This window comes from Eumetopias jubatus, unplaced genomic scaffold (genome assembly GCF_037043125.1).
Source record: "Eumetopias jubatus isolate StellerSeaLion01/CBP00866 unplaced genomic scaffold, mEumJub1_p1.0 scaffold_13, whole genome shotgun sequence".
In the NCBI taxonomy this organism is placed as follows: domain Eukaryota; kingdom Metazoa; phylum Chordata; class Mammalia; order Carnivora; family Otariidae; genus Eumetopias; species Eumetopias jubatus.
The window spans coordinates 103091499-103117830 of record NW_028274819.1 but is presented as its reverse complement, the minus strand read 5'-3'; the positions used below and the strand labels follow the sequence as shown (position 1 = coordinate 103117830).

Here is a 26332-nt window from a genome sequence, read left to right as displayed (position 1 = left end):
CTTAAATTCCACATATGTGTAAAATCATACGGTATTTGTCTTTCTCTGACTGACTTATTTCACTTAGCATAATATTTTCTAGCTCCATCCACGTCGTTGCAAATGGCAAGATTTCATTCTTTTTATGGCTGAATAATATTATACTGTGTGTATATATATATATATATACACACACCACATATTTATCCATTCATCAATCGATGGGCACTTGGGCTCCTTCCATAATTGAGCTATTATAGATAATGCTCCTATAAACATCAGTGCACATGTATCACTTTGAATTAGTATTTTTGAATTCTTTGGGTAAATACCTAGCAGGGCAATTGCTGGATCACAGGGTAGTTCTATTTTTAACTCTTTGAGGAACCTCCATACTGTTTTCTGGAGTGGCTGCTCCAGTTTGCATTCCCACCAACAGAGCAAGAGGGTGGGGGAATTCTCGTTCAAGGAAGATAAAGAAGATGATGGGGAGAGAGTCACTGGCTCCACCACTTAATGGCTTCATGATGCTGGACAACTTAAAGAATTCTCTGAGCCTCAGTTTATTCATCTGTAAAATAGGGATTATGATGTCCAACATTTAAGAGTGAAGACTCTGCAAGTATATAAGACATATAATAGTTGCTCAAAAGTATGGTCCCTCCTCTTCCCACACCCTACCAACCTTTCCTAACTAGGGGATTCTGGTCAATTTACTTAATTGACCTTTATAATAATAACAGCAGTAACAATAGTGACTATAACTTCCATTTACTGAGCACTTACTACATGGCAGACATAACACTAAGCATCTTACTCATATTATCTCATTAACTCCTCCCCAGAACTCTGTGCTAGATTCCATCCATCTATGCTGCCAAGCCCTAGAGAAGCTGATGGACTCATCCAAGGCCACGGGGCTAGGAAAGAGCAGAGCTGACATTCGAACTGGGTTAGTCGGGAGAGGCTAGCTTATGCTATGGTGACACATGACCCCCAAATCTCAGTGGCTTACAGCACATTGTGTGCCCACCGCAGTCCAGCTCCAGTTCTGGGCCATGTCTTCCCTCTGAGACACAGGCTGGTGGAGCAGCCTCTACCTGGGACATTGTCAGTCACCTGAGCAGAGAGGGAAAGAGACCACACAAGGGTCTTGCCAGGCCTGAAGAACATACCTGTCTCTTCTGCTCACAACCTAACTCACTGTCCCATCATCCTCATCATGCAACCCACTCAACTCCCATGTCACCAGGAAGGGCAATCTTTGCAAGTACCCAGCAAAGGGGACAGCCAGAATATTCGGAGCATAACACTAATGACCACCAAATCCAGTTTCTAATCCCTACGCTCCATGGGTTCCCACTGTAGCGTGAGCCCCAGTGTCCTCATCTGTAAGGAAGGAATAATAATTCTACCTCTCAGGATGGTCACGCTGATGACAGGACATAGTACACCAGAAGCCCAAGCCCGGAAACACTGAATCGGGGTGATTATGTGTGGGCTTCAGGAATACTCTGGTCTGGTCACCTCAACCGTTACTTGGTGGAATGGCAAATCGCACTATAGAATTCAGAAGTGTCTGCGAGACAAGGGACATGCTTTGAAAAGCTCTGTTGCTCTCGGTGCTCGTGAAACCACCTTCAGGGGAGCCAGAAGGGAAGGAACAGTTCCAGGCTGACGATCAGAGGCAACAGCAAATGGGATTATGTCAGCAAATGCGCAAAAGTGCTGTACGCTTTTGGAGGACTCTTCATTTAGGACTAATTAAATACTTGGAAGCAGGAAGATTGACAGGGTCCTCTCTGGGAAGCCACTCCAGGCCAGCGAGACACTTCAGGGGCTATTTACAGCATTTGGAGAGCTCCAGAGGAGGAGGAAGTGGGTGGCTCTACTCGGAACAACACTCTGGAGGCAGAACACAAGGCTATCAAGGGCTGAAACCACTCCAGACGGTGTGGCGTCCCCCCGACCCCAGCCTTGGCCTCCCAGGGTCTGAGGTTTCAGTGATATGAACAAACAGACCTGGGGTTTATGCTGGTGGTCTTGAAGTGGGGAGCCGCCTATGGAATGGTGTGTATTCATTTCCCGGGGCTGCTGTAACCAATCACCACAAACTCAGTGGCTTAAAACAACACAAATGTGTTCTCTTACAGCCTTGGAGGTCAGAAGTCCAACATCAGTGTCACTGGGTAAAAGTCCAGGTGTTGGCAGGACTAGTTCTTCCTGGAGGCTGTAAGGGGAGAATCCATTTCCTTGCCTCTTTCAGCTTCTAGGGACCACCCACACATGTTGGCTCCTTCCTTCCTCCCTCCACCTTCCAAGCTCATCTCTGGTTTCTGCTTCTGCCTCCACATGGCTTTCTCCTCTTCTGTCATCAAGCCTCCTCTGGCCCTTCTTAGAAGGACACTCGTGATTCCATGTAGGGCCAACCAGGATAATTCAGAATAATCTCTCCATCTCAAGATCCTTAACACAATCACATCTGCAAACTCCCTTTTGCCAAATAAGGTAAAAATCGCAGGTTCCAAGGATTAGGACCTGAGTATCTTTGGGACCATTACCCAGCCCACCCACATGGGGCATCCGAGATGGGCTGGAAGGCAAGAGGGCAACCATGAACCAGCTGCACTCCACACATCTCCCATGGGGCCTACCTACAGCCATGGCAGGACCTCTGTAGCAACCCCAGGAGAGCCTGTGACACCTCTCTCCCTTCAGCCATGTAGGCAGTGCCCAGTACAGAGAGCTACAGAGCAGCAAAGACTCGTCATATGATCAGTTCATCCCTGTATTAACAAATATGTATTCAGCACCTACTGTGTCCTGTGGGAGGTGATTTAGACCTGGGGCCCTGCCGGGTTCTCCAAGGGGGAGATTCATTCAACAAATATTTTTTGAGCCCCTACTAGGTGTCAGGCACTGTTCTGGGTACTTGGGATATATCAGAAGACAAAAACCCGGGCGCCTGGGTGGCTCAGTTGGTTAAGCGACTGCCTTCGGCTCAGCTCATGGTCCTGGAGTCCCGGGATCGCGTCCCACATCGGGCTCCCTGCTCCGCGGGGAGTCTGCTTCTCCCTCTGACCCTCCCGTCTCTCTTGCTCTCTCTCTCAAATAAATAAATAAAAATCTTAAAAAAGAAAAAAATTAAAAAAAAAAGAAGACAAAAACCCCCAAAGTTCCCTGCCCTCACGGCACTGACGTTTTATCAGTAGAGACAGACAATAAGGAGTCATCATAAGTCAATCTCATAGAATGTTAGGAGGTGATAGGGCTGTGGAAAAAAAGAAAAAGGAGGGCTGGGTAAGAGGAGTCAGGTGTGCCCAGGTGGGACCAGCAGGTACTAAGTGGACTAGTTAGCTTATGCTTAGTACAGGTGAGGTTCGGGCACAGACCCGAAGGAGCTGAGGGGGAATGAGCCAAGTGGACATCTGGGAGGAGGGAGCTCTGGGGAGAGGAAAGAGCTAGAGCAAAGGTTCTAGGCGGAGGGGACAGAATGATGCGAGGGTCACGGAAGGTGTGCACAGAGAGGGAACAGGAGATGGGTGGGCTACTTCTTGAAGCTGACCGGGCCAAACCTGAAAGAGAGAAGACACGGTAAAACAAGGTCTCTGAACACTCTGGTACGGAACTCTGGAAAGTCCTCCGAACTGGGAGCTCATTCTGGGGGTGGGAATTACATGGCCTTGCTGAAGCCACTTAGCCTCCCTGGGATTCACTTTCCTCACTTACAGATGGAGAAGCTTGCACCAATTCACTCACTCGTCCATCCATTCAGAGGACTCCGTCAAGCTCGACTGAGGCCCCAGGAAGATGGCACATACTGCAGACCCCCACGTGAGTCCTGCACAGCCTCTGCTCTCCCTGTCCACGTCCTTCCTGCTCTGCTCTCTGCTGACAGAAGTGAGGGGCTGGGCCTGTACACGAGAAGGCATGATGGTGGGAGGACTTGGTATCCATGAGGAATTAGGCTTCTGAATATCCCAAAGGAGAGCATTGGGTGGGTGGAAGCTTTAGAGAAACACATTGGGGAACAATATAAGAAAGATCTCTGCAAAAATAAAGTGGATGGTCACGAAAGATCTCCTAATCACTGGAGGTCTACAAGCAAAAGCTGAGAGATTGTTGGGTGGGGATGTCCTAGAGATTTGGGTGTCAGAGTGAGGCTGGACTAGGTGGTTTCTAAGGCCAAAGGGAGCTCTCGCTGATGTCTCCAACTCCGGAGGACGTTGATACAAAAGCAGGTTGTGTCTCCTGGGTTGTGTTGAAGAACTTGCTTTAGGCTGACTGCTCTCCCATAAATGTCAAGGGGAATGAAACAGTGGTCCCTGAAGCAGGAGGGCCCTGGGTCCTGCCTCTCCACCGGGTGGTGTGGGAAGAGCACTCCTTAGCCTAGTCCTCCTGTGGGGTTTCACTGCCTCGCTCTTGTTAGGAGCGAGGCTGGAATGTGTCCCGTCCCATCTCTCTGTCTAGTCACACAGGACTACAACAGGCTCTGTGTCACAGCATTTCCTCTCTCCAGTTGGTGGCAGCTCAGCGAGCCCAAGCGTTCCCCGGCACCTGGTGGCCAGCTGCGCTGCCCCGTGCCACTCCCCGAGAGCAACAGACCAGAGCTGTGGTGGCGGTGGGACCATGACCATCTGCTCGATATAGCCCCAGACCCAGAGGAGGCAGCCAAGGATCCCAGATCCAGGGCTGGCAGCAGCCTTACCACCTCAGTTGACAGCAGCCTCCCCTCCGCGCCCGGGGAGATCAGGAGAGCTCTGGAGCGGAGGTGGATTTTGCTAATAGCCCCATTTTTCTTCTCTTCTACTAATGCCACTCATTTGTTTACACAACGAATATTTATTGAGCATCTACTATGTGATAGGCACTCTTCTAGGTTCTGGGAATTCAACAATCAACAAACAAATAAAAATCTCTGCCCCTAAATGACAGTCTCTTCAATAAATGGTGTTAAGAAAACTAGATATCCACCTGAAAAACTGGACTCCTATCCTACATCACTCACAAAAATTAACTTGAGGTGGACTAAGGACTTAAAGGTAAGACCTGAAGCCATAAAACCCTGAGAAGAAAACAGGGCAAAAGCTCCTTGACATTGGTCTTGGCAATGACTTTCTGGATATAACACCAAAAGCACGATCAACAAAAGCAACACTAAACAAGTAACACTAAACAAGTAGGGGTACATCAAACCAAAAAGCTTCTGCACAGAAAAGGAAACCATCAACAACATGAAAGGCAACCAACGAAATGGGAGAAAATACCTACAAACCACCCATCTGATAAGGTTTTCATGTACAAAATATGTAATGAACTCATACAACTCAGTAGCAAAAAATAATAATAATACGATTTAAAAAGGGGCAAAGGACCTGAATAGACATTCCCCCCCCAAAAAAGATATTCAAATGGCCAACAGATACATGCAAATGTTTTCAACATCACTAATCATCAGAGCAACGCAAGTCTAAACCACAATGAGGTATCACTCCAGACCTGTTAGAATGGCTGTTATCAAAAAGAAAAAAGTAAGTATTTGTGAGACTGTGGACAAAAGGAGCCCTCGTGCACTGCGGGAGGGATGCGAATCGGTGCAGCCACTGGGGAAAACAGTGTGGAGGTTCCTCAAAAAATTAAAAATAGAGCTACCCCATGATCCAGCAATCCCACTTCTGGGTATAATATCTGAAGGAAGTGAAATCAGTACTTGAAGAGATAATCTGCTCCCCCACGTTCCTTGCAGCATTATTCACAGTAACCAAGATTGGAAACAACCTACGTGTCCACCAGTGGATGAATGGATAAAGAAAATATGGTCTACATATACAACAAAGTATTTATTATTCAATCATTAAAGGAGGAAATCCTGCCATTTGCAATGCAACGCACCTGGAGCGGATTATGTTAAGTGAAATGAGCCAGACAGGACAGACAGACTGTACCGTACACTATACGTGGGATCAAAAATAAAAAAGTCAAACTCATGAAACAGAGAGTAGGACTGGATGGTGGGGGCTGTCAGGGGCTGGGGGTTGGGGGGAAGGGGGGACGTTGGTCAGGGGTCCAAACTTGCAGTTTTCAGATGAGTAAGTTCTGAGGATCTAATGGAGAACATGGTGGTTACAGGTGATGATACCATATTGTCTACCTAACATCGGCTAAAGCGTCGACCCTAAGCGTTCTCACGCACACACAAAGGTAACTGTGTCAGGGGGTGGATATGCTCATCAACTTGATTGTAGTAATCATTTCACAATGCATATGTATCTCCAATCACCACTTTGCCCACCTTAAATGTATACCATTTTATTTCTCAGTTATACCTCAGGAAAGCGGAGAGGGAGACCATCCCCGCCTTTGCAGAGCTCACATTCCAGTAGTGGAAACAGAAAACAAACAAGATACATGAACCGAGCGTGTAGGGTATGCGATGGCGACAGACACCTGGCAGAAGGAATATAGGGTGTGTGTGAGGGGGTCATGTTGGATAGGGTGGTCAGAGAAGGTCTCTCTGAGAAGGTGCCCTTGGAGGCAGGTGATGGCTGCCGGTCTCACAGACAAGCTATTGCTTTCTAACTCTCTCTCCTCTTCCCAGGCTCCACCTTGGGGCTACAGGGCAAGCGGCTCCCAACCCGCCCCCTTCAGGCTCTGTGGCTGTATTTAACTCTTGTAGAGCGACCCCAAGCCATTACTTCATTTATTTATTCATTCTATTGATCCCTTTTTGTTTGCAATGGGAAGGAAACTAATAGCTTGTGCTATGTGTGGGCGCCTCCTGCAGCCCATTGAAGCCTCACTACCCCTGGGGGGAACACGTGTGCTTATGCCCACTCTGGACTCGGGAAAACTGAGGTTAGCCGCTTTAGGTGTCTTGACCAGGGTCGTATGACTGGTAAGCTGAGCAACCGAGATTTGAGGTCAAGTCTGACTCCAGAGTCTGTGCTTTTCTCATGACACATGAATTACAAATTTTGTATTTGTGTGGTGGGGAAGAGGGAGCCGGTCTCAGAATATCTGGAGGGTGGGGAGCATGCATAATTTGAATCAGGGGATGCTGGCATTGCCTTTCCCATTCCAGATTCATGATTACTGGACTGTATTATTCTCAAAAAGAGTCCGTGAATTTGGCAGACAGGTCAACTTAGTAGGCAGAGCAACCATTCCTTTATTCCCATTTGGTAGGTGATGAAACTGAGGCACAGAGAACTCAGCTAGTTCGCCCACGGCCACGCAGGGAGTTGACAATGGAAGCAGGACTAGAGCCGGCTTGTGTTCCATTCTTCCCCAACTCGATTTTTTGTTTTTGTTTTTGTTTTTTAAGAGAGGATATATTTACACGGTACAAAATTTAAAGGCATAAGAGGGTAGACAGAGACAATGTCTCCCTCCCCACCCAGTCCCCAGTTCCACATCTCACGGCCGCTGAGGCAACAACCACTACATTCTCTTGGCTCCTTCCCAGTGGAAAAGGGCAAAGGGAGAATCATGTCTTCACGTGTGCTGCCCTTGCTGGGCTTAGGGTCTGAAACCAGGCTCGGCCACCTGTTAGCTGAATGACCTTGGGCAGGTGGCTACATGTCTCAGAGTGGGGGTTCTTCGGCTATAAAACGGGGACCACATCACCTACCTCAGGGTGCTCTCTTGCGAGCATCAAAGCGAAAGAGAGAACATGCAGGAAAATGCATGGCAAAACATGCAGAGCCATACGAAGGTTGGTAAATATTTTTATTCTCTGCCTCTGGAAGAGGCCAGAAATGCTCACGATGTTCTCACCACCTCTCAGAGACAATGGAAAGAATGGATAGGAGATGGAACTCATTTCTGCAGGATGAAAGGAAATGATGCAAATTGTACCAAGTGCAATTAAATGTTAATATTAGAGGAGACTTTGCTTTGGAATCCCAAAGGGGCTTGTGAGGTTTCTTTCTTTGAAAATTTTTCGGAAAATACTAATAATAATATATTAAGACACTAATCTTCCGAGAAGCAAAGGAATAGATAAAAAGGCCTCCCTGATCCCTTCCTCTCTAGAAATTAGAAGTCAAGTAAAGGAGAAATTTAAGCCAAATAACCTTCTGTCCCCGGATCCAGCTGTGGCATGACCATTGGGCTAATGACCCATCACCAGCCACACTAAGGCCTGGTTTTGCTACCAGCTTCCTAATTCTAGATGCACCTTCCAGGGCGACTTTCTACCCTGGAGACCACCCTGGAGTTGGCTCTGTCGTTTGTGGCCAATAAACAGAATTTGGTGGAGATTTGGGGAATGAGGTGGCGGGGGGGGGGAGCTTCATCGTATAGGAAAGAGACGTTCTCCAGAAGCTGGAGCATCCAGGTCTTGGATACCTGTAAGGACCTGGAGCGAGACCACCACCCCCCTGTACCAGGAAGGAGGGGAGGGGAGAGGAAAGACAGGCCTGCGTCTCTGCTGTTTCTCACACCCATGATTCCCTCACGGCCTGTGTGAAGGATTGCCACCTCCCCTGTGAAAACAGTCTCCAGAGTTTCACAGCAGGAATGTCTCTAGACGGGTGGGGCAGTGGGGCCAAGCCGCCCAGCAGGGGCTTCACTTTGCTCAGGTGCTTTTCTCTCTCAGACCATTGCTTCTGCCACCACACTGGCCTAATCAGGAACAGACTCCCCTTCCCTTCCTTCTCCCCCCTTAGTGTGATGGATTAAGGCTGGGAATTCCCACACAAGCATATATTAAGGGAAGAGACAGGGGAAGGAAGCGAAGGAGTCTCTGCAGACTGAAACACGTGGTCTTGTGTGGCTCAAGGGGCTCCGTTATCCCATAGACCTGTCAAGTCGCTCCTCATGTCCCCACAGTGCTTCAGAGGGCCCCACAGGGGCAGCACAACCTCACAGGCCCCTTGCTTGGGTTTCTTCATTTCTACTCCTTGTCTGTCTGCGTGTGGAGGGTAGCAACATAAGCACCTTAGAACAAACTCAGCCATCTTGACCTTTGGGGTCAATTTTGAGGGGAAAAACCCCCACTGTGCCACTTCCTTCAGGAGTCCCATCCTGTCTGCGTGGAGGACCAGAAAAAGCCTCTTCTCCACGTGACAGGTGACAAGAAAACCCCGTTCCTTCTAAGGAAGCCCCCCGCATGCACCCAGACTCAACAGAATAATATTACACTCCGAAAAGTCTAGCATCCCTTCCATACCATGAGGGTATGCAGAGGTTCCTGGTCCCAAATTTACTACGAAGCCCCATGACCTAGCATTTGCAGAAACTGGCTATACTATATTGGGACCCGGATGGTAATGGGCAGTACTTCTGAATCCACTCTGTCCTGGGGAAAACAATAAACAGAATGGTCTGTAAAGTTATCATGTGTTCTTACTTATGACTACTCTCTAATAAAAATATCTTTAATTCGCAGGCTTACGTGGAGCCAGCCCAATGAGCCTGCCCTTTCAATCAGAACAATCAAGGCAGCAGTGGGGTCCCCCATCTGTACTCAGGGTTGGATCCAGAGTCCAATCAGCCTGGGTCTGAAGCCTACAGAATGTTCTGGAACTCAGTGTCATCAGGTGGTTACGGGCCCAGGCTTTCGAGCCTGTCAGACCTAACACCTCACCCTCCACTTATCACTTAGGTAATTCCACACGGGTTGCTTAATTTCCCTGTGCCTTAATTTTCTCATCTCCAATATGCAAGTCATAAGATCTTCTTCAGAGGAAACAGAGATGAAATACGATAAAGCATTTAGCACAGTGCCTGGCACACAGCGAGCTCGGTAAGCGTCGGGGATGGTTGGTGGAGTGGTGCAGAACCAGGCCATTCCAAGGACCAGGGCCTGGAGAGAGAAAAAGTCACGATGGGACATGATAGGACATGAAGGAAAGCAAGGCCAGGAGGGAAGGGACCGCTCCTCCCCTGTCCTCCCTATAAAGGCCACTACTGCCTCTCTGGGCAGGGAAACCAGGAAGTCTGAGTCAGGCCTCTTCCCAGCCTGCTGGCTTCCACCGTCCCCCTGGGACACAACCCCTAAACCTTTCAGCCTCCATGCCAGGATGTGCAGGTGCCTGGAACTGGCTGGAGGAAAGGCTCACCTGTCTGCTCCCTATGCCATCCCCAGAGCAGAGAGGCAGAGCCCGTGGGGTCTCCACGACCGAGTGCCCGGTGTGTGTGTGTGTGGTGGGTAGGGCTCCGTGGACCCCTCTCCTCAAGCGGACGGGGAGGGTGAAGATGCCTCTCCCATTCAGGACCACGATGGCAAACCATAAGCCTTCCCCAGCCCCTCCCTAGCAGGCAGGCGCGCCTAGTGGGGCCAGATGTGACTCCAGGTTGCAGCATTTTTCTAAGTTGATAGGTTTTAAAAGGTCAGGCTCTTTGGTGTTAAAAGTTTTAGAGACCAGTAAACTTTACAGGAGAAGACACAAGACATGGCTGTCATGAAAAGACTGTAGCCAGGAGCCTAAAGGAGCTGTGGGATCTGAGGCAGGTCGTGGAGGCTCTCTGGACTCCGTGTTTTAACCTGGAAAATGGGAGCAAGCCAAGTGGTAAGGGGTAGGGCAGTGTGCTCCCGCGAGAGCCGGGCCTCGTCACCGCCTGATGACACTAAGTGTCCCAGAGCTCTTTCCAGGATTTAGACCCAGGCCGAGTGAATTCTGGAGAGCCCCCAGCACACGCGGGAGCCCAGTCCTCCCTGCCACGGTATCGGGGAGCAGCTGAACACAAGGGGAAGGCCCCGGCCTACAGTCCTGCACTCTCGGGGCTTTTCATGCCCTAGCCTGGATGGCTGCGGTCCGCGCGTCGGCCTCCGCTCCCTCGGTGGAGCCCGGCCGTCTGCAGGCTGAGCTCGGGAATCAAATTAGCCAGGCCTCTGCTTTTCCCCCGGCCCCACGGGCCAAGCAGAGTTCATCAAGGCCTCGCGCTAATTTTTATCTTGTTTAAAGGGGACAAAAGTGGACTCCACAGTTTCAGTGGAGGCAATTTACACCCTGCCACTGGCCACAGCTCCAACTACCCCCTGTCTGTTGTGCCATCAAATCCATTAATGGGACATTTCTTCAGGGGAAACTTGATTGCTGCTCCATCAGAGAGGCACACAGGCAATACATCTCCATTCGAGGCTGCGGCCTGCCCGGCTCGCTATAATCGTATTACCCAAGAAGCTAATTCTCTAATGCACACACTGTGCCGAGACATCCTCCCCCCGCCCCCCGCCAACACCCCCCCTCCCGCCCCCCGGCACCGCTGGGCAGTCCCAGAGGATTCCAGGAGCTCGGTGCAGAAACGAAGGCTTGGGGCTCAGAGGACAGGGGCTCCAGGCTTTCTTGCGGCCCCTGCACTGGTCTCAGCACACACCACCCCACAGTGTAGGAGGGTCAGCCACATTCAGGCCCCCCCGCCCCCCCCAGCCCGCTTCCTGGCTCAGCCTCTCCCGCAGCCTTCTCTTCCTCCCTCTGTGCTCCTCTTTGTGTCTCTCTTTCTCCTTGCCTTCTACTCTTAGCTTCCTTGTCTTTCTCAGTTTCCTGCTAATTTTCTCTTCTCTCATCTTTTGTTTTTTACTTCTCTCCCTTCTTCTCTTCCTTCCCTAGATCCCCCCTTTTCCTGTGGTTTTACCTTCCATTTCTTCGCACCCTGCTGGGCTCTGTGCCTCGCTCAACACGTTCAGTGCCCGATGCTCCTTCCTGCTCTCTGTCCCCAGATTGCTTGGGTGTGTGGCGGGAGGCCACACTGGCCTCGGCTTGGAGCAAGAGAAGAGGGCGTGCCTCGTGAGTACATGCAGGGAGCCCCAGGGAGGACAAAATGAGGCACTCGGGGGCAGCAGTTAGAGCATGTGGAGGGGGGCAGGGGTTATGGCATGCAGAGGGGAGCAGCTAAGTGTTGTTTGTTCTTGAATGACAAAACAACTGTAATGGAAACCCCAAGTGGGTTACTGCGAGGCGCCAAACCCGGTAATGCCCACATGAAGGGACCCCATCAGGGAACGGTGTAATGCTATGTGCAGATTTTATAATGCACAACAAGAGGAAAAGTCCTTCTAGAAATCTGCAGATTTCTAAGTGACAATGGCCAAAAATGGAGGTGAGCATGAGCCCAAGAATCTTTGTGTATCACTCCAGATGCTGGGCTCGAGGATGCATTTAGGGATCCACAAGTACCCCTCCTGAGTTTGAGCCCCTTCAGGACCTCAGCCTGGAGGCCTGCGGGCAGCCTGCTTCTTCTTGCCTTGCCTTGTCCTGTTGTCAAGCCTGGGGTCTGTATGCATTCATTCTGGTAGGCGGGTGTCTAGCTCTCTAAATTCCCTAGCAGTTTGGGGGTGCCTATTTTCTCCTATTCTACCACTTACCCCCATCTCCATTCCTCCAAAAGGAAATCCTGGAGATGATTTTCCTTGTTTCTCCTGGATTGTGCAGTGAGGAAGCCCATGACTTAAGAGAAGGTAGCCCGACCTCCTTAAGCTTGACTGAACATTCCAGGACAAGACTCTGGCTCATAGCCATATGAAGGGACTCCATCAGTGAAAGGTATAAATGCTAAATGAAATTTCATCATGCACATGAATAAGGGGAAAAATCCAGACAGAACTGACAAGGACTCGTTCCTGCCCCAGGTGATTTTTTTTTTTAACTTAATTACAATTCAGAAAATTCTTCCTTCCTACAGTGTTCCCAGCCTATGCCACACTTAAATTCAATTGGAAAAGGAATGGAAAGGTATAAAAATGTTTTGTGACTGAGGCTTGCCATGATTTGATACAGGCGCTTCTTGCTTTGAACACACTCGAGGTGGAAAAGTCTGCTTCTACCCCAAATGGTGAAGTGGGATTCACTCAAACAAATTCACAGCAATAGTCTTCTCAATTTTGTTGGCACGCAGTTGGGTATCTGAGGGATAGATCCTTTCCTATTCAATTTACAAAGGAAAGAGAAACACTTCTTCCAAGAAAACATTTAAAAGGAAAGTGTTGAGAATGCTCATGAATTGATAATAAGCAAAGAAAGGAATGGGATGCAAAGTTAAGTGCAGGTATATTTACTTCACTGTATACATATCATAGAAGAAAATTATAGAGGAATACACACCAAAATATTAACAGTGGCTGTCTCTGGGGAGTAAGAAAGCCCACAGATGATTTTAATTTTTCTTCATATTTTTCTCTAACAAGCATGTGTTTCTATTATATTTTGATAACACACATTTATTATGCATATTAAAAATATATAAATATATTGGTATAGTATAAACTATAGATCCATATATGTGTTGCTACTTAAATATTTAGATTTACATATTTAGATGAGAAAAATGAATAAATATGTAGATGAGGACAAACGAGCAGACATGTGGTAACCCTGGGTCCCCCTCCTCGGTCCGCCAAGGATGCCCGGTCACCTGCTTAGCTAGGGGCATGAATCACCCTACGGTGTAAAGGAATGGCCTCCCTGCTCCCACTGCCTCACCCCTCCTGCCCCAGCCCCATGCCGCCAGATCATACTTGACATAAATGAGGGCAGCAACCCAGAGCACCTCCCAGCAGACAGGCCGAATCCTTGCTCCAGGGGCTCCTGCCGGGCCCCCCCACCCCACCCCCCTGTTACTCCTTGGGGAATTTGGCCAGGCCACCTGGCTGGATGGGTGGACCAAGTTCTGCCGCATGACATCAGCTGGGCGGGCTCCTCTCTCACTGGCTCCCTCTCCTTCCTTGCCGCCCTGAAACCTGATCCAGCGGAGGAACTGATTGCAGGAAAACTTGGCGGCCGCCCACCGCCCACCCCCCCACCCCCCCCCCCGGTGGCCCCGGGCTGTGTGAGGCTGCGGCCTCAGAAGGTGTGGAAAGCAGCCCACCGGGAGGCAGCCTGGTGGGGACACAAGGCTGGCAGCGTGTGGGCAGGCTGCTCCTCAGCACAACTCACCCCGAGGCCCCGCCAAGCCACCCCACCCCGGGGGAGCTCACCATGTTGTTGTGGGTGCCACAGGCACTGCTGGTCTTGCTTCTACCCACGCTCCTGGCACAGGGAGAAGGTAAGGGGACCGGAGGCAAGTGCATAGGATTAGCTGGCCACCTGCCGAGGGAGGGCAGGGGATGCTTGAGTCCCCCAAGGGTTGCGGGAAGGAGGGTTTTGGGGTGGGTGCTGCTGCAGGAGAGTCGGGAATCTTGCCACAGGTGAGCATGAGAGAATTTTAAGGCACTGTGGTCCACCTCCAAAGTTGGGGCGGTTGAGTGCAGGTGGGGGCAGGGCTTGCTGAGAGGGGCCCACAGCAGCCTGGTACTCGGAAGCGTGTATGAAGATGCTGGAGAGGGGCTCCTCTCTTCTTTGCCCTGCCACTAAACTCATGGAATGGCAGCTGCAAGGTACCCTGGAGCTCACTTGGTCTACCCCTTCTTGTCGTAAATGGGAATGCTGTGGTCCAGAGAGGGGGAGGAATTCACTCAAGGTCACACAGCACCTTCGCAACAGAGTGGAGACCAGAACTAACAGAGCCATCTTTCCTCAACTTCCCTAGTCTTGTTGGATGGGTTCTCTGGGCCTCCTTTCCTAAAGTTCCCTTCCAAGGCTAAACTCCAGTGACACCAAACTTCTCCACATTCCCCCACCCACCCTTTCCTGCCTTCCTGGGATACAAGGTGTTGGGGGTCACAAAAGCATCTGTTTCCTTTTGCTACAAACAATATTGACTCCCCGTTCTGGAAGGTTTTCTCCCCATCCAGAGCTAGGTTGGAGCTGGGGGCTGAAGCACAGTTAGGAGGCTGTCCCGGGGCTGGACAGATAGGAAGAGCTTAAGTGCACAGTGGTTTTTCTCCCCTGAGCTGTCACTAGGGAAGCTCAGTGGGACACCAGACCCAGGCTGCATGTGAAGACTCTGGTCTGGGGGCTTCCCTGGCTGAGGAGAAGTACCATCCCTCCCAGCCATAGCCTTTTGCTCTGAGGCCTGCAGGGCCCCGTCTGGTCAGACTCCCAGCAATGGGATCGGGGCTGCTGCTGGTGTAGTGAAGACACACAGAGATTTGGATTTGAATCTCATTTCTTCCACTTGCAGGGCGCAGGACCCACCTTTCTGAGCCTCGGGGACTCTTATCTGTAAACGCTGTAGTCATGACAGCCACCCCAGGGGGCTGCTCCAAGGCTGAAATGAATAATATGTTCACTGATATTATTCCACAGGAGACGCTCCATAAATGGTCTCTTGTCTCCCGCCTCTTTCTGCTCTTCTCTGTTGTTCCGAGGGAAACGGAAAGTTTATCGGGGACAGGCGGGTGGGGAGACGAAGGGGGATCTGTAGGAGCGGTCGGCGGTATGGGTTGCACGCACTATCTAGACAAGGTGAGAGAAGAGGCACCTGCTGCGGGAAGGACCGGGTGGCGCCCTGCCCGTCCTCTCACACCCCGTGCCCTGGCCCTCTAGGGCGCGCCCCTTCCCTACCCTATGCCCTTCACCTTCATACTTCTTGGCACCTCTCAGGAAGTGCTTCTACTATTTCCCAGAGGGATGACAGGTACACATGAAATCCCCATAGGATGGGGTTGGGTTTCCTCATCACTATTTGGTCCTTTAGGCCTCCAGCTCTGGGGACAACTTGCTTTCTTCTCGCCTCCCGTACACCTCACACCTAACCCTCTTCCTACCACTACCAGATCTGCCCACAGAGCAGCCCTCTGAGGGAATCCTGGCCAACCCGCTCCCAGGAGTCTGTGTGTGTGTGTAGCTGACTGGGCGGGTAGGGGGTTCTGCAGGAAGGAAAAGGAATGTCAGTGTTCACTGGATGGCTCCCCTCTTTCTTCATCAATAGCAGGCTGGGGTCAAGGAGCCAACAGGGATCCGGGCAGACGCTGAGGCAAACCCTCATGCAGACCTTGGTGCTTAGAGATTGTGCACTTGGGGCCACCTCTCCTTGCAGCTCCCTCTCCTTCCAGTACCACGTCCCGGGGCCATTCCTCCTTGGCCCCCTGGTGCCCCTCATCCGCCCCCCACAGGCCCACCTCCTCTGGCAGGCACCTACTCTCAACCTTTCTCAGCCCTTGGCCCCCTTAGACCTCACCTGTCTTGTAGCACCTGCCTTTGCACCCAGCTAGCGCCCTCCCTCACGTAAAGGAGTGGGTCGGTTACGCTTAGGAGACAACAGCTTTGGATCTGGGCAGGACTCTCTGCAGATAAAATGTTCCAATGATGGGAATTTCAGTCGGTGGGGGGATCGGGGGATCTGAGGTGGAAATAGTGGAGATGTTTTCCTTTTAATAGCTCTCAAACCAGGGCAGGAGAACTGCAGAAAGCCTCAGGCTCTGATGCCCACTTTGAACTGTTCTTCTCAGCCAGGCGCTGGAGGCATCGCCAGCCCCAGAACGCCTCCAGGCCGGCTCTGCTGAGGCTGTCAGATCACCTCCTGGCCAACTACGAGAAGGGCGTGCGGCCCGTGCGGGACTGGAGGAAGCCCACCACCGTGGCCATCGACGTCATTATCTATGCCATCCTCAGCGTGGTGAGCCCTTGGCCCCAACCTGTCCCACTCAGAGGTGGACCTTTTGGGGTGGGAGACTGTGGAAGGCCAGGTCACCCCCTGGGCGGTACAGCGGACATTCAAGGACCCAGACTCCCTGCAATCTGGCACAGACCCGAGTCAGGACAGATGACATCACCCAACCCCTGCTCAGCTGCCCAAACCAGAAAGTGGGCTCATCTGTGCGGCTGCCTCTCCCAACCCTTACGGCTGGAGAACCACTTCCCACGTGTGGTTCTTCACTCGGTGTATCATGGTGACCACGTCTCCATGCGAGTTGTGTGAGGCTCCAAACTGTCCTGTTGCTCTCTAGGCCCTCAGTGTCTTACACAGGCCCCTGATACATGGCAGGTGTGGCCAAAGGATTGTTGCAGAATTAATCCCAAACCAGTGATGAAGCTTTCTCTCCATGCGGTTTTGCACCTCTTGCCTGCACACTAGGACGGGAGGGAGATCCAGATCCAGATATATAGGCATACAAATACGTAAAAATATATAGACAGAGAGAGAGATGATATTTTCTATATGTCTCCTCTTACCTCTATGTTATATATATTATATATGTAAAATATATGTAACATAAGAGGCATATATATAATATGTATAACATAATAGAAAATAGTAGAATATATATATATGTGTGTATTTATATATGTATATATATATATATGAAGTTTTAAAAAATTGGTTGTATTTCTTCCTAGGTGTGTCTAGTAAAAGACCAGCTCTTCCTGGTTGGCCCCTTTTTCCCTTTTCGTCACTCTCTCTTCCCAAAGGAATAGGGACACAAAGTGGCAGCCCCTTTTGGGGGGGTGTGTGTAAGGTGGACGCCTGCCCACAGGGCCACTGAAGCTGAGCTCCTTTTCCCTTCACAGGATGAGAAGAACCAGGTTCTGACCACCTACATCTGGTACCGGCAGGTGAGCGACCAGCCCTGGGCCCACCCTCATTTCCTGGGATCTGGGCCTCCCCTTCCAGGAAGGATTCCTCCATCTCAAAGGAATCAGGACCCTCAGAGGCCTTGGCGAGGGAAGCGGAGGGGAGAGGCTCAGAGGCAGACTCATGAGACAAGGAGTCTGGGCCCCCCTCATCTCAGGACTAGCAGTGGAAGGAAGTGTAACACTCAGAGGAGGAGAAATCCGCCAAACCCCTCTGGTTTCGGAGGGTTTCACAGCATCTCAAACAACGACTTGTGCAGCCTCTGTTGATGGAAAACCTCCAGCGACTGGGAGCTCAATGGGCAGCAACTGCACTTTCAGACAACTCTTAATTGCTAGAAGGTTCTTCCTTCTATCAAGCCAGATATGATGACAACCAAATGAAGAAATTGACACGGGCTGATTCCATGCACCGAGTCCTCACCCCCTCAGCCACCTCCCCACTCTCTCAGCTTCTGACCCGCGTCGCTCCGGCACTTGGTGGAAAGTCTCTGAGGCCTTTACGGCGCGTCTGGCGGGGAGCTGGTGGGGAGGGCAGGCAAACCGTGCAGGCTGCCGTCCACAGCCTGGTCTGCTCTGGCAGCCCCTGAGCTGTGGGGCAGGCATGAGAGTCAGAGGGAACCACAATGTCTGGGGAGAGCAGGCAGGAGGACGGGGCTGGTTCACAGCGGTCAAACCTAAGAGAGGCTCCGTCTGGGGACAGGCCTGGCATATGTGGGTCTCAGTTAAATCCCTCCCGCTCCTCCCGAGCATACTCCACTACCACCCGCTCAGGCAGAGAGTGGGGTGGAGGAAGATGCCAGAATGCTGATTCCTGCCAGACGGCTCTCTTCTGCTTCACAGAGATGTCTCACTACGGAGCACACCCTACATCAAGGGAAGGGACCCAGCAAGAACAGGCAGCCTGGAGCTCCTTTCCTGGGACATTTGGCTTAGGTCCCATCCCTGGACCTCAGGGTCACTTGTCTGCCCGGCAGTGAGGGGATGCCAACCTACGGTGTTGCAGTGACTATGTTAAGGGGCCAGAATCAGAGACGCAAACTAGACTCAGGCCCTGCCTACAGTGAGCTCATAGACTATGGGGGCCACAGACACATGGATAGGCCGGTGAATGCAGCAAGAACGTGATACCAACCATGGGAGCACAGAGGAGGCACATAAACACCCAGCTTGGGAAGTGGGGGTCATGGAAGGTTCCTGGAGAAGGGAGCAGACAGATGCTTTGGTTAAGTCTGGAGAGACGATTAAGCCCTCCCTCAGGGGAGAAGACCAGGATTGCAGTGTGGGAGCGCGCGGATATACAGAGATGTGGGGGGTTTCACCGCACGCGGCTGGAGGCAAGAAGCCACCGAGAAACGGAATGAATGAGGCTAGCGAGAATGCTGGAGGCCAGGCGATGCAGGCCTTTGCTGGCCACGAGGTCTAACTCTATCCCAAGTGCAAGTTTCGCCACTGGAGTTTTAAGCAAGGGAGTGACATGATTAAGTTGACATTTTAGATCAGCCATTCTGACAGGATGGTGAGCAATGCATTGATCAAAACCTAACAACAACCATCTCTACCCTGTGAGGTGCGTGTTATTATCTCAATTTACATGTGAGCAGACCAAGACCCAAGAAGCTGTTTGTCCAAGATCCCACAGTTGGTGCATGGGATATTCCAACAGGAGAAATGACTGCGTGCTTTCCCCGGGCAAGGCTTCATTTGCCTGGGTCCCATTTGCATGCTGGGAGTGTGTGAGCACAGAGGTGGGGGGGACCCTCAGGTACTGCCGAGTGATTTGGAGGCCATCAATACCCAGATTCCCCCCGAGTGGTGAAGTAGTCCCAAGTTGCTGATGCCCTGCCCCCACCCAAAATGGAGGGGGCTGCCTGTGACCATCCCCATTCCTCCCCTAGTACTGGACAGATGAGTTTCTCCAGTGGAACCCCGAGGACTTTGACAACATCACCAAGCTGTCCATCCCCACTGAGAGCATCTGGGTCCCGGACATTCTCATCAATGAGTTGTGAGTGCTGTCATGCCATGCTGGGTGGCCCAGTGGCTCCGGGGGTGGGGAGGGGCATGGGGACAAGACTCTACTGTTGCATGAGAGGCCCCCCCCGGGCCTGCAGAACTGGAGGTAACGTAGGGGTTGGCTTGGGCCCCAGTTACCCCTTTGTGGTTTTTTTCTCCTTTCTCTTTTCTTTTTAAAACTCCTCTTTTTTTCTATGCCTGATGTTGAAACCTTGCTTTTCTTGGTGTGAGGGCCCCCTTCCTGGGGAAGGGAAGCTGATGAATGAGTCCCCACTTTATAATAGCCCAATGAGGGACAGTTGCATTTTTAAAGGGGACAGTTGAGGTTGCCGAAAGGTATGAAGTCCCCCAGGGATCACCACCTCTGGTCACAGGGTGATTTGGAGCTGGGAGATGCTCAGACCTTGCCAGCCACACAAGTGACTGGCTGTCTCCCACTTGCACCCCCGATGAGAAGTGGGTACCACCATCCTTTATGACCAGCAGCTGAACACTGTCTCATGGGACCCGGCTAACATCCCTTCCCCCCACCCCATCCTTCAGGCTCCTTCAGGCTCTGCTGCCTGGGCTTCTGAATGCAAGGGCACGGAAGATGGCTGGGGGAGACGGTTGGAAGAAGGAGGTGGCCCAGGGCCAGTAGCCTTCTGCCCAGTGGGCACTGCATTGTCCAATGCCAGGGGTGCCACTCACATTGTTTTTCAGAGGAGGCAGCTGACCTAGAGCCCCATGATCTGCATAGCTCAGGCTGGAGGGATCCCAGTTCCTGGCTGGATCTCCAGTTCAACTGTGAAGTAGCCTGAATCTTGGTTTCTCATCTCTCAGCCTGGTTCCACAGGAGGCTGCAGGCTCAGGACGCCCAGCTCAGGCCATTCCGTGCCGCGGCCGTCACTTGGGAGAGCTCAGGGTTGGGGATCTGCCAAGAGAGTGGGGCTAAGTCTTGCAGAACTTTCCCACCTTGCCTCACTTCTTCTCAATGATTTCTCTAGTTCCTTCTCCTCCAGGAAAGATCATTCTCATGTCAACAGGATTTCTAGGGATGGGGAGCAAAGAGAAGCCCGAGTCAGGACGGAACCCAATGTCCTGCTTTCCCACCGAGCCTGCCCATTGCCACCGAGCCGCTACTCCTGGGAGCTGAGCTCTGCCCAGCTGGGTGGGTGGTGGCGTAGGGACAGCTAGGCATGCACGTTAGAGCCAGTGGCTGTGAGGTACATGGATTCCCTGCCTGGAGAATAAAGGAGAAATGCCCTTTCTTGCTTGGAAAGTAGCCCTGGCAATGGCAGGTAAGAAAGCCTAACATAGATAGGAAGGAAACTGTGCAGGTTGTCCTGCTGCCCAGACCCTTCCTGAGTTTCTATCCCTGCTGCGTTGCTCAGAGACCTTCAGGCTCCCAGAGCTTGACCTGCTTCTTGAGCCCCCAAACTGACCCTCTTCCCTGGCCAGTGTGGACGTGGGGAAGTCTCCAAGCATCCCGTACGTGTACGTTGGGCATCACGGTGAGGTCCAGAACTACAAGCCCCTCCAGGTGATGACCGCCTGTAGCCTCGACATCTACAACTTTCCCTTCGATGTGCAAAACTGCTCCCTGACCTTCACCAGCTGGTTGCACACCAGTGAGTACAGCACCGGGCTCCGGGGCGGGGGGGGGGCGGGGGGGGCGGGGGGGCGGTCCCTGGAACACCTGCAGGAGGAGCACCCCCAGGAGGCTCTCTCCTTCATCCAAGTCACTTCCTGCTTATTTCCTTAATGCCGTTGAGCCTGGGTCTCCTCCTCCAGACGGGCCTCTGTGCTTGCCCTTGCCGCCTCTCCCAGTTGTCACCAGGGTCCAGTGAGACAATGTAAACTGGCGCCGGACATTCAGTAAGGCCAGGATGTGGCCCTAAGTGTCCCTCACTTGTCTTCTCCACTGACGCACCCCTCCCTCCTCTCTCCCCCAGCCTTCCGCAGTAACCTCCTAGCCAGTCCCCCTCCAATTCCTGCTCCTCATAACAAATGGGGAGAGCTTATTAAAATGCAAATCGGACCACAACGCTCTCTGCTTAAAAACCTCTGAGACTTCCTGGCAATCCTGAGACAGAGTCCAGATCCTTCACCTGGCCCACAGGGCCTGCCCTCAGCTCACCATTTCAGCCTCAAACCCGTGCACGCTCCCCTGAGCTCGGCTCCAGCTCCCACCTTCCTTTCCAAGCCCCAAAGCCCCTTGTTCTCCCCCTTTATCACAGGCTGCTTCCTCTCCTGAGCTCCCAACCCACTCCCCCTCCCCCTCCTGCTCCCCTTCCCACCCCACTTCTGCCCCCAGCCCCTCCTAGTGCGGCCAAGCCCCCTGCTCACCTAATCCCCACGTTGGCTCAGTGCCTCAAGGAAAGCCATCTCCTCTCCAGACTAGGTCTCCCCGTTGCGCAGTTCTCTATAGCATCCTGCTCTCCCCGCTTCCACTGCACGCAGAGGTGCTTGTTCCACGTCTGCTTCTCTAGCAGAGATAAGCCCAGACAGACCACGATTTCTGATCCACCGGTAGGCCCCCAGGACAGTGCCTGGCACAAAAGAAGGTGCTTGGCAAATTTTATTAGTGGATGAATGCCAGGTGGTCACCACAGCCTAGTGAGGTGAGCGTGATGTTCCTGCTAAAAGGTGTCCTCCGCCTTTATCTGATTTTATCACACTTACTGTACATTACAAAGACAACGCATAACTTCCTTGGACAAAAACCAGAATTACAAATAATCTTTGACTTTTCACCTTTACCTTCAATCCCAAACTCCTCACCACCAGGATTTCACAGCTTGTATCAGCATAAGCTTCACATGGCACATTCTTCCAGATCCTTCTCTATGTTTTGCAAAATACCTGTGCATACACATCTATGGAAAGCCCATGGAATTTTTTTCATATGTTTTTATTTTACTAAATGTATCATTTATGCTACTGCTACCTGATTGTTCTCACCCAGTGAGAGGTCTTGGACATTTTTCTGAGTTAGTGCATATTTAGATCTTTCTCATAAATGTTGCCTGCTGTAGGATAGCTTGGGGTTTGGATACATCATAGTTTAGTAAGCTTTTTCCTGATTGGTGGACATGTAGGTCTTTCCCTATATTTTGCTGTAATGGATACTCCTGCCCTTCTAGTATATATCTGTTTTTCTAGTATAGATGCAGAGAAGTAAAACTGCTATTCTGTAAGTGAAGATTTCACTTATTTCCCTAGTTCACCTTTATTCTTCCTCTCTTTTTCTCTTTCTTCCTTCCTTCCTTCCTTCCTTCCTTCCTTCCTTCCTTTCTTTCTTTCTTCTTTAGAGAGAAAGTGCACAGGCACTAGCGGTGGTCGGGGTGGTCAAGGGAGAGGGAGAGAGAGAGAATCTTAAGCAGGCTCCATGCCTAGCACGGAGCCTGATGTGGGGCTCAATCTCAGAACACTGAGATCCTGGCAGGAGCTGAAATCAAGACCTGGACACTTAACCAACTGAGACCTTAGCTCCCCTTTAAGGGCAGGGAGCCCTATCGGGGGAAAGGTAAAGAATGTTGACTTCTGTTCATTTCAAAAATGGGTAACCCTAATGGAAACACAGGATGTTTGGAAGGGGTATGTGGGGGAATGGTGGGGGGGGAGACAGAGACAGAGAGAAGGGGAGAGGGGGCTTTCTAATAAGTCATTTGTCTGGTTCTGGTTCTTTGCACTTCACTGTGTGTTTTCATCCAGGCTGTCACTCCCCTTGCCACAGCCCCTGTACCCCAGATGGGTGGTGCCATGTGCACTGTTACCTCATTTGGTAGCTGAGGAGACTGAGGCTGTAAGCCAAGAGGCGAGTGAGCTACACCCCATCCCAGGGTCTGCACCCTCCAGAGCCGGCTTGCTTTCTTCCCTCTCAGTCCAGGACATCAACATCTCCCTGTGGCGCTTGCCGGAAAAGGTGAAGCTCGACAAGACCCTCTTCATGAACCAGGGCGAGTGGGAGCTTCTGGGGGTGCTGACCCAGTTCCGGGAGTTCAGTATGGAAGACAGCAACCATTATGCAGAAATGAAGTTCTACGTGAGTGGGACCGGGGTGGGCACAGGGGGACGACCACCGGAGCTGCAGGGACATGAGACCCACGGGGGAGTCCGGGAGGCATGGCGGGGCGGCCGGGGAGGCGGGGGAGAACCTCTGCCGCCCTTTTCCCAGCTCCGGGGTCACACTCGTGCCTTGGAACTTCAGGGAAGTAGGTGGGGAAACTCAGTGGACTTGTCCCTTACTCCTCCTCGATCCAGAGGCAGAACGTGAGGTCGGTCCAATTTCCTCTCTCGGCCTGGAAGCTCCACGAAGCAAGGGGGTCTGGGATGGGCTGGTGGTTCCTGGGCGCAGAGCCCGTCTGCCCCGGCTTCCCGCCACAGCTCCCGGCCTGGTCTTAGGTGGTCATCCGCCGGCGGCCCCTGTTCTATGCGGTCAGCCTGCTGCTGCCCAGTATCTTCCTCATGCTCATGGACATCGTGGGCTTCTACCTGCCTCCAGACAGTGGCGAGAGGGTCTCCTTCAAGATCACGCTCCTCCTGGGCTACTCGGTCTTCCTGATCATCGTGTCGGACACGCTGCCGGCCACCGCCATTGGCACTCCCCTCATTGGTAAGGCCCACCCCCCGGGCAAGCGCGCGGTGCGGCGGAAGAACCGAGAAACCCGCCCCTCCCACCCGCGGTGCGTGGGCCCCAACCCCGCCCCGTGTGCACAGGGGTCTACTTTGTCGTGTGCATGGCGCTGCTGGTGATGAGCTTGGCCGAGACCATCTTCATCGTGCGGCTGGTACACAAGCAGGACTTGCAGCAGCCCGTGCCCGCCTGGCTGCGGCGCCTGGTTCTGGGGCAGGTGGCCCTGCTCCTTTGCCTAGGCGAGCAGCCGGCTTCTCGAAGGTCCCCAGCCACCTCCCCAGCCCCCAAGACCGATGACTGCCCAGGTGAGAGAGGGAGAGGGGAGTCCCACACAAGGGGCCTGGGCGTGGGGACGTGGTGGAGAGCCTGGGGCTGGCACGACGGGACGGGCCAGGGTCTGGGCGGGACCTCGGAAGTGGGTGCTGTCCTGCACACGGCACCCCATGCCCGGCCTCACGGGGAGGCAGCAGAGTTGCCTGAGGCTGAGCATGTCGGGAGCTGAGACTTCTGGGCTGAGAGTAGCCTTTCTCCCAGACGGGCCCCCACGGCGAGCAAACAGATGCCCCTCAGGCAGTGATGGGACTTCGTCCCAACAGGGCTAGGTCTGCAGCCAGGATTTCCCAAACGCTTGCATTCCATCAGCTCAGAGACCAGGTCCCTTCAAATTTTAAACACCTATGAGAGAGAGCCGGGGGTGCCGGGGACATGGAATGTGGGGCTTGTTTCCCCTGAGACATTGTTACAGCCACCATCTGGTGGCGGGATGGGGGGGGCGGTCGTTGTGCTTGCTGATGTATTTGTCGAGGGCTTTGGGCCAGGCATGTGCATCTTCTGTGCATTATCACAGGTCGTCCTTAGGCCCCCTAATAGCGTTCCCATCGTCATTTGTCAAATGAGGAAACAGAGGCATAAGGCCAAAGTAGCTGGCCCTTAAGTCACAGAGCCAGGAACGGGTGAAACTGGAACCCGGGCCCATCTGCTGCTAAGCTGGTATTTCTAACCACTCCACCTGCTTTTGTCCTCCCTTCTGGCAAGAGCTGGGCCTTCTACAGAAGGTATATGGTTAACTTAAGACCACCTCATCTCGAACAGGTTAGCTAGTACTCCAGCCCAGTGCCCAGTTTCACTGCTCACCTGCAAGGTAACCACAGCTGAAGGTGTATTTCTGGGTGCAGAGGACTTGGGTTGGAGTCACGAAGAGGACAGCAAGGCATAAGGGGGAGAGCAGTGGATTCACAGTCCAGATACCTTAGGCCTTGGTGGCCTCCCATTTAAAAGATGCTCCAGGTGTGACCACAGGCTCGTCACTTAACCTCTCTGAGCTTTAGCCCCTTTGTATAAAACGTGCGAGTGATAACTACTCCTATACGGCCTCTCTCATCGGCTATTGTGAGGCTCAAATGAAATAATAGATATCAAATTGCTGGAGGAAGCCCATGTGTTTAAAAAAAAAAATGCAGAGTAAGAATTAAACGCCAAATCCATGATCTCGGTGACCTGGGGCGTGAATGGAGGATGTGACTAAGGAGGGGTATACAGGAATCTCCAACTGTGTTGCTTTCCTTATTTGCTTAAGTCACATGGTGGGTAGACAAATAGGTAAGTTAACCTCTACAGTCTTTATGTCTGAAATCGTTCATAACCATATCTGCAAGCCGCCGCAGAAACAGAAGGGATGGTGTTCAGACCATTCTGCTGGGCCTCCCTCCTTTGCCAACGCGCTACCCTTTTTCCAGACATGGGAAGCCCCTGCAACCACTTGGGAGTCCCCCGGGACTTGGAGAAGACCCCGAGGGGCCAAGGCAGCCCGCCCCCACCCCCGCGGGAGGCCTCGCTGGCTGTGCGAGGGCTGTTGCAGGAGCTGGTCTCCATCAGGCGCTTCCTGGAGAAAAGAGACGAGAGCCGAGAGGTGGCCCGGGAGTGGCTGCGCGTGGGCTCGGTGCTGGACAGGTTGCTCTTCCGAATCTACCTGGTGGCGGTGCTGGCCTACAGCATCACCCTCATCATTCTGTGGTCCATCTGGCAGTACTCTTGAGTGGGCACCGCCCAGCAGGGGTGTGGGGGTGTCAGGCACTGGTTAGAATGGGGAGGAGAGAATTTCAGGGCCCAGAGGATGCCACAGATGTTTTCAAGACCCTGTCCAAAGCCAGTGTGTCTCAGAAACTAAGCCAGGGCTGTGACTCTTCCCCAGAAAGCTTGGCATTCAAGACCCTTTAACCTCCCGCCTCCCCCCACCCCCCACCAACTTATCATGGCTTTAAAACATGCTGTCTTAGATCAGGACAAACCAAGGTATTCCCTAACTTCATTCTATTGATCTGTG

The 26332-nt window shown here is 52.2% G+C and overlaps 1 protein-coding gene across 1 annotated transcript; it reads left to right on the top strand.

The window, feature by feature from the left end:
- Positions 1 to 13898: 13898 nt before the first annotated feature.
- HTR3A (5-hydroxytryptamine receptor 3A) lies at positions 13899 to 26044 on the top strand. The gene is made up of 9 exons (XM_028106042.2): positions 13899 to 13965; positions 16253 to 16419; positions 17313 to 17357; positions 19274 to 19383; positions 20832 to 21001; positions 23258 to 23418; positions 23778 to 23988; positions 24093 to 24314; positions 25746 to 26044. Exons 1-9 carry the CDS (start codon positions 13899 to 13901, stop codon positions 26042 to 26044), a joined length of 1452 nt encoding a protein of 483 aa, XP_027961843.1.
- The last annotated feature ends 288 nt before the right edge of the window (positions 26045 to 26332 follow it).

Coding starts and splice junctions, on each gene's coding strand:
- HTR3A (XM_028106042.2), top strand. CDS start 13,899: ATGTTGTTGTGGGTGCCACAGGCACTGCTGGTCTTGCTTCTACCCACG. Junction 13,966..16,252: donor GCTCCTGGCACAGGGAGAAG/GTAAGGGGACCG, acceptor TGTTCTTCTCAG/CCAGGCGCTGGAGGCATCGC. Junction 23,419..23,777: donor ATGCAGAAATGAAGTTCTAC/GTGAGTGGGACC, acceptor GCCTGGTCTTAG/GTGGTCATCCGCCGGCGGCC.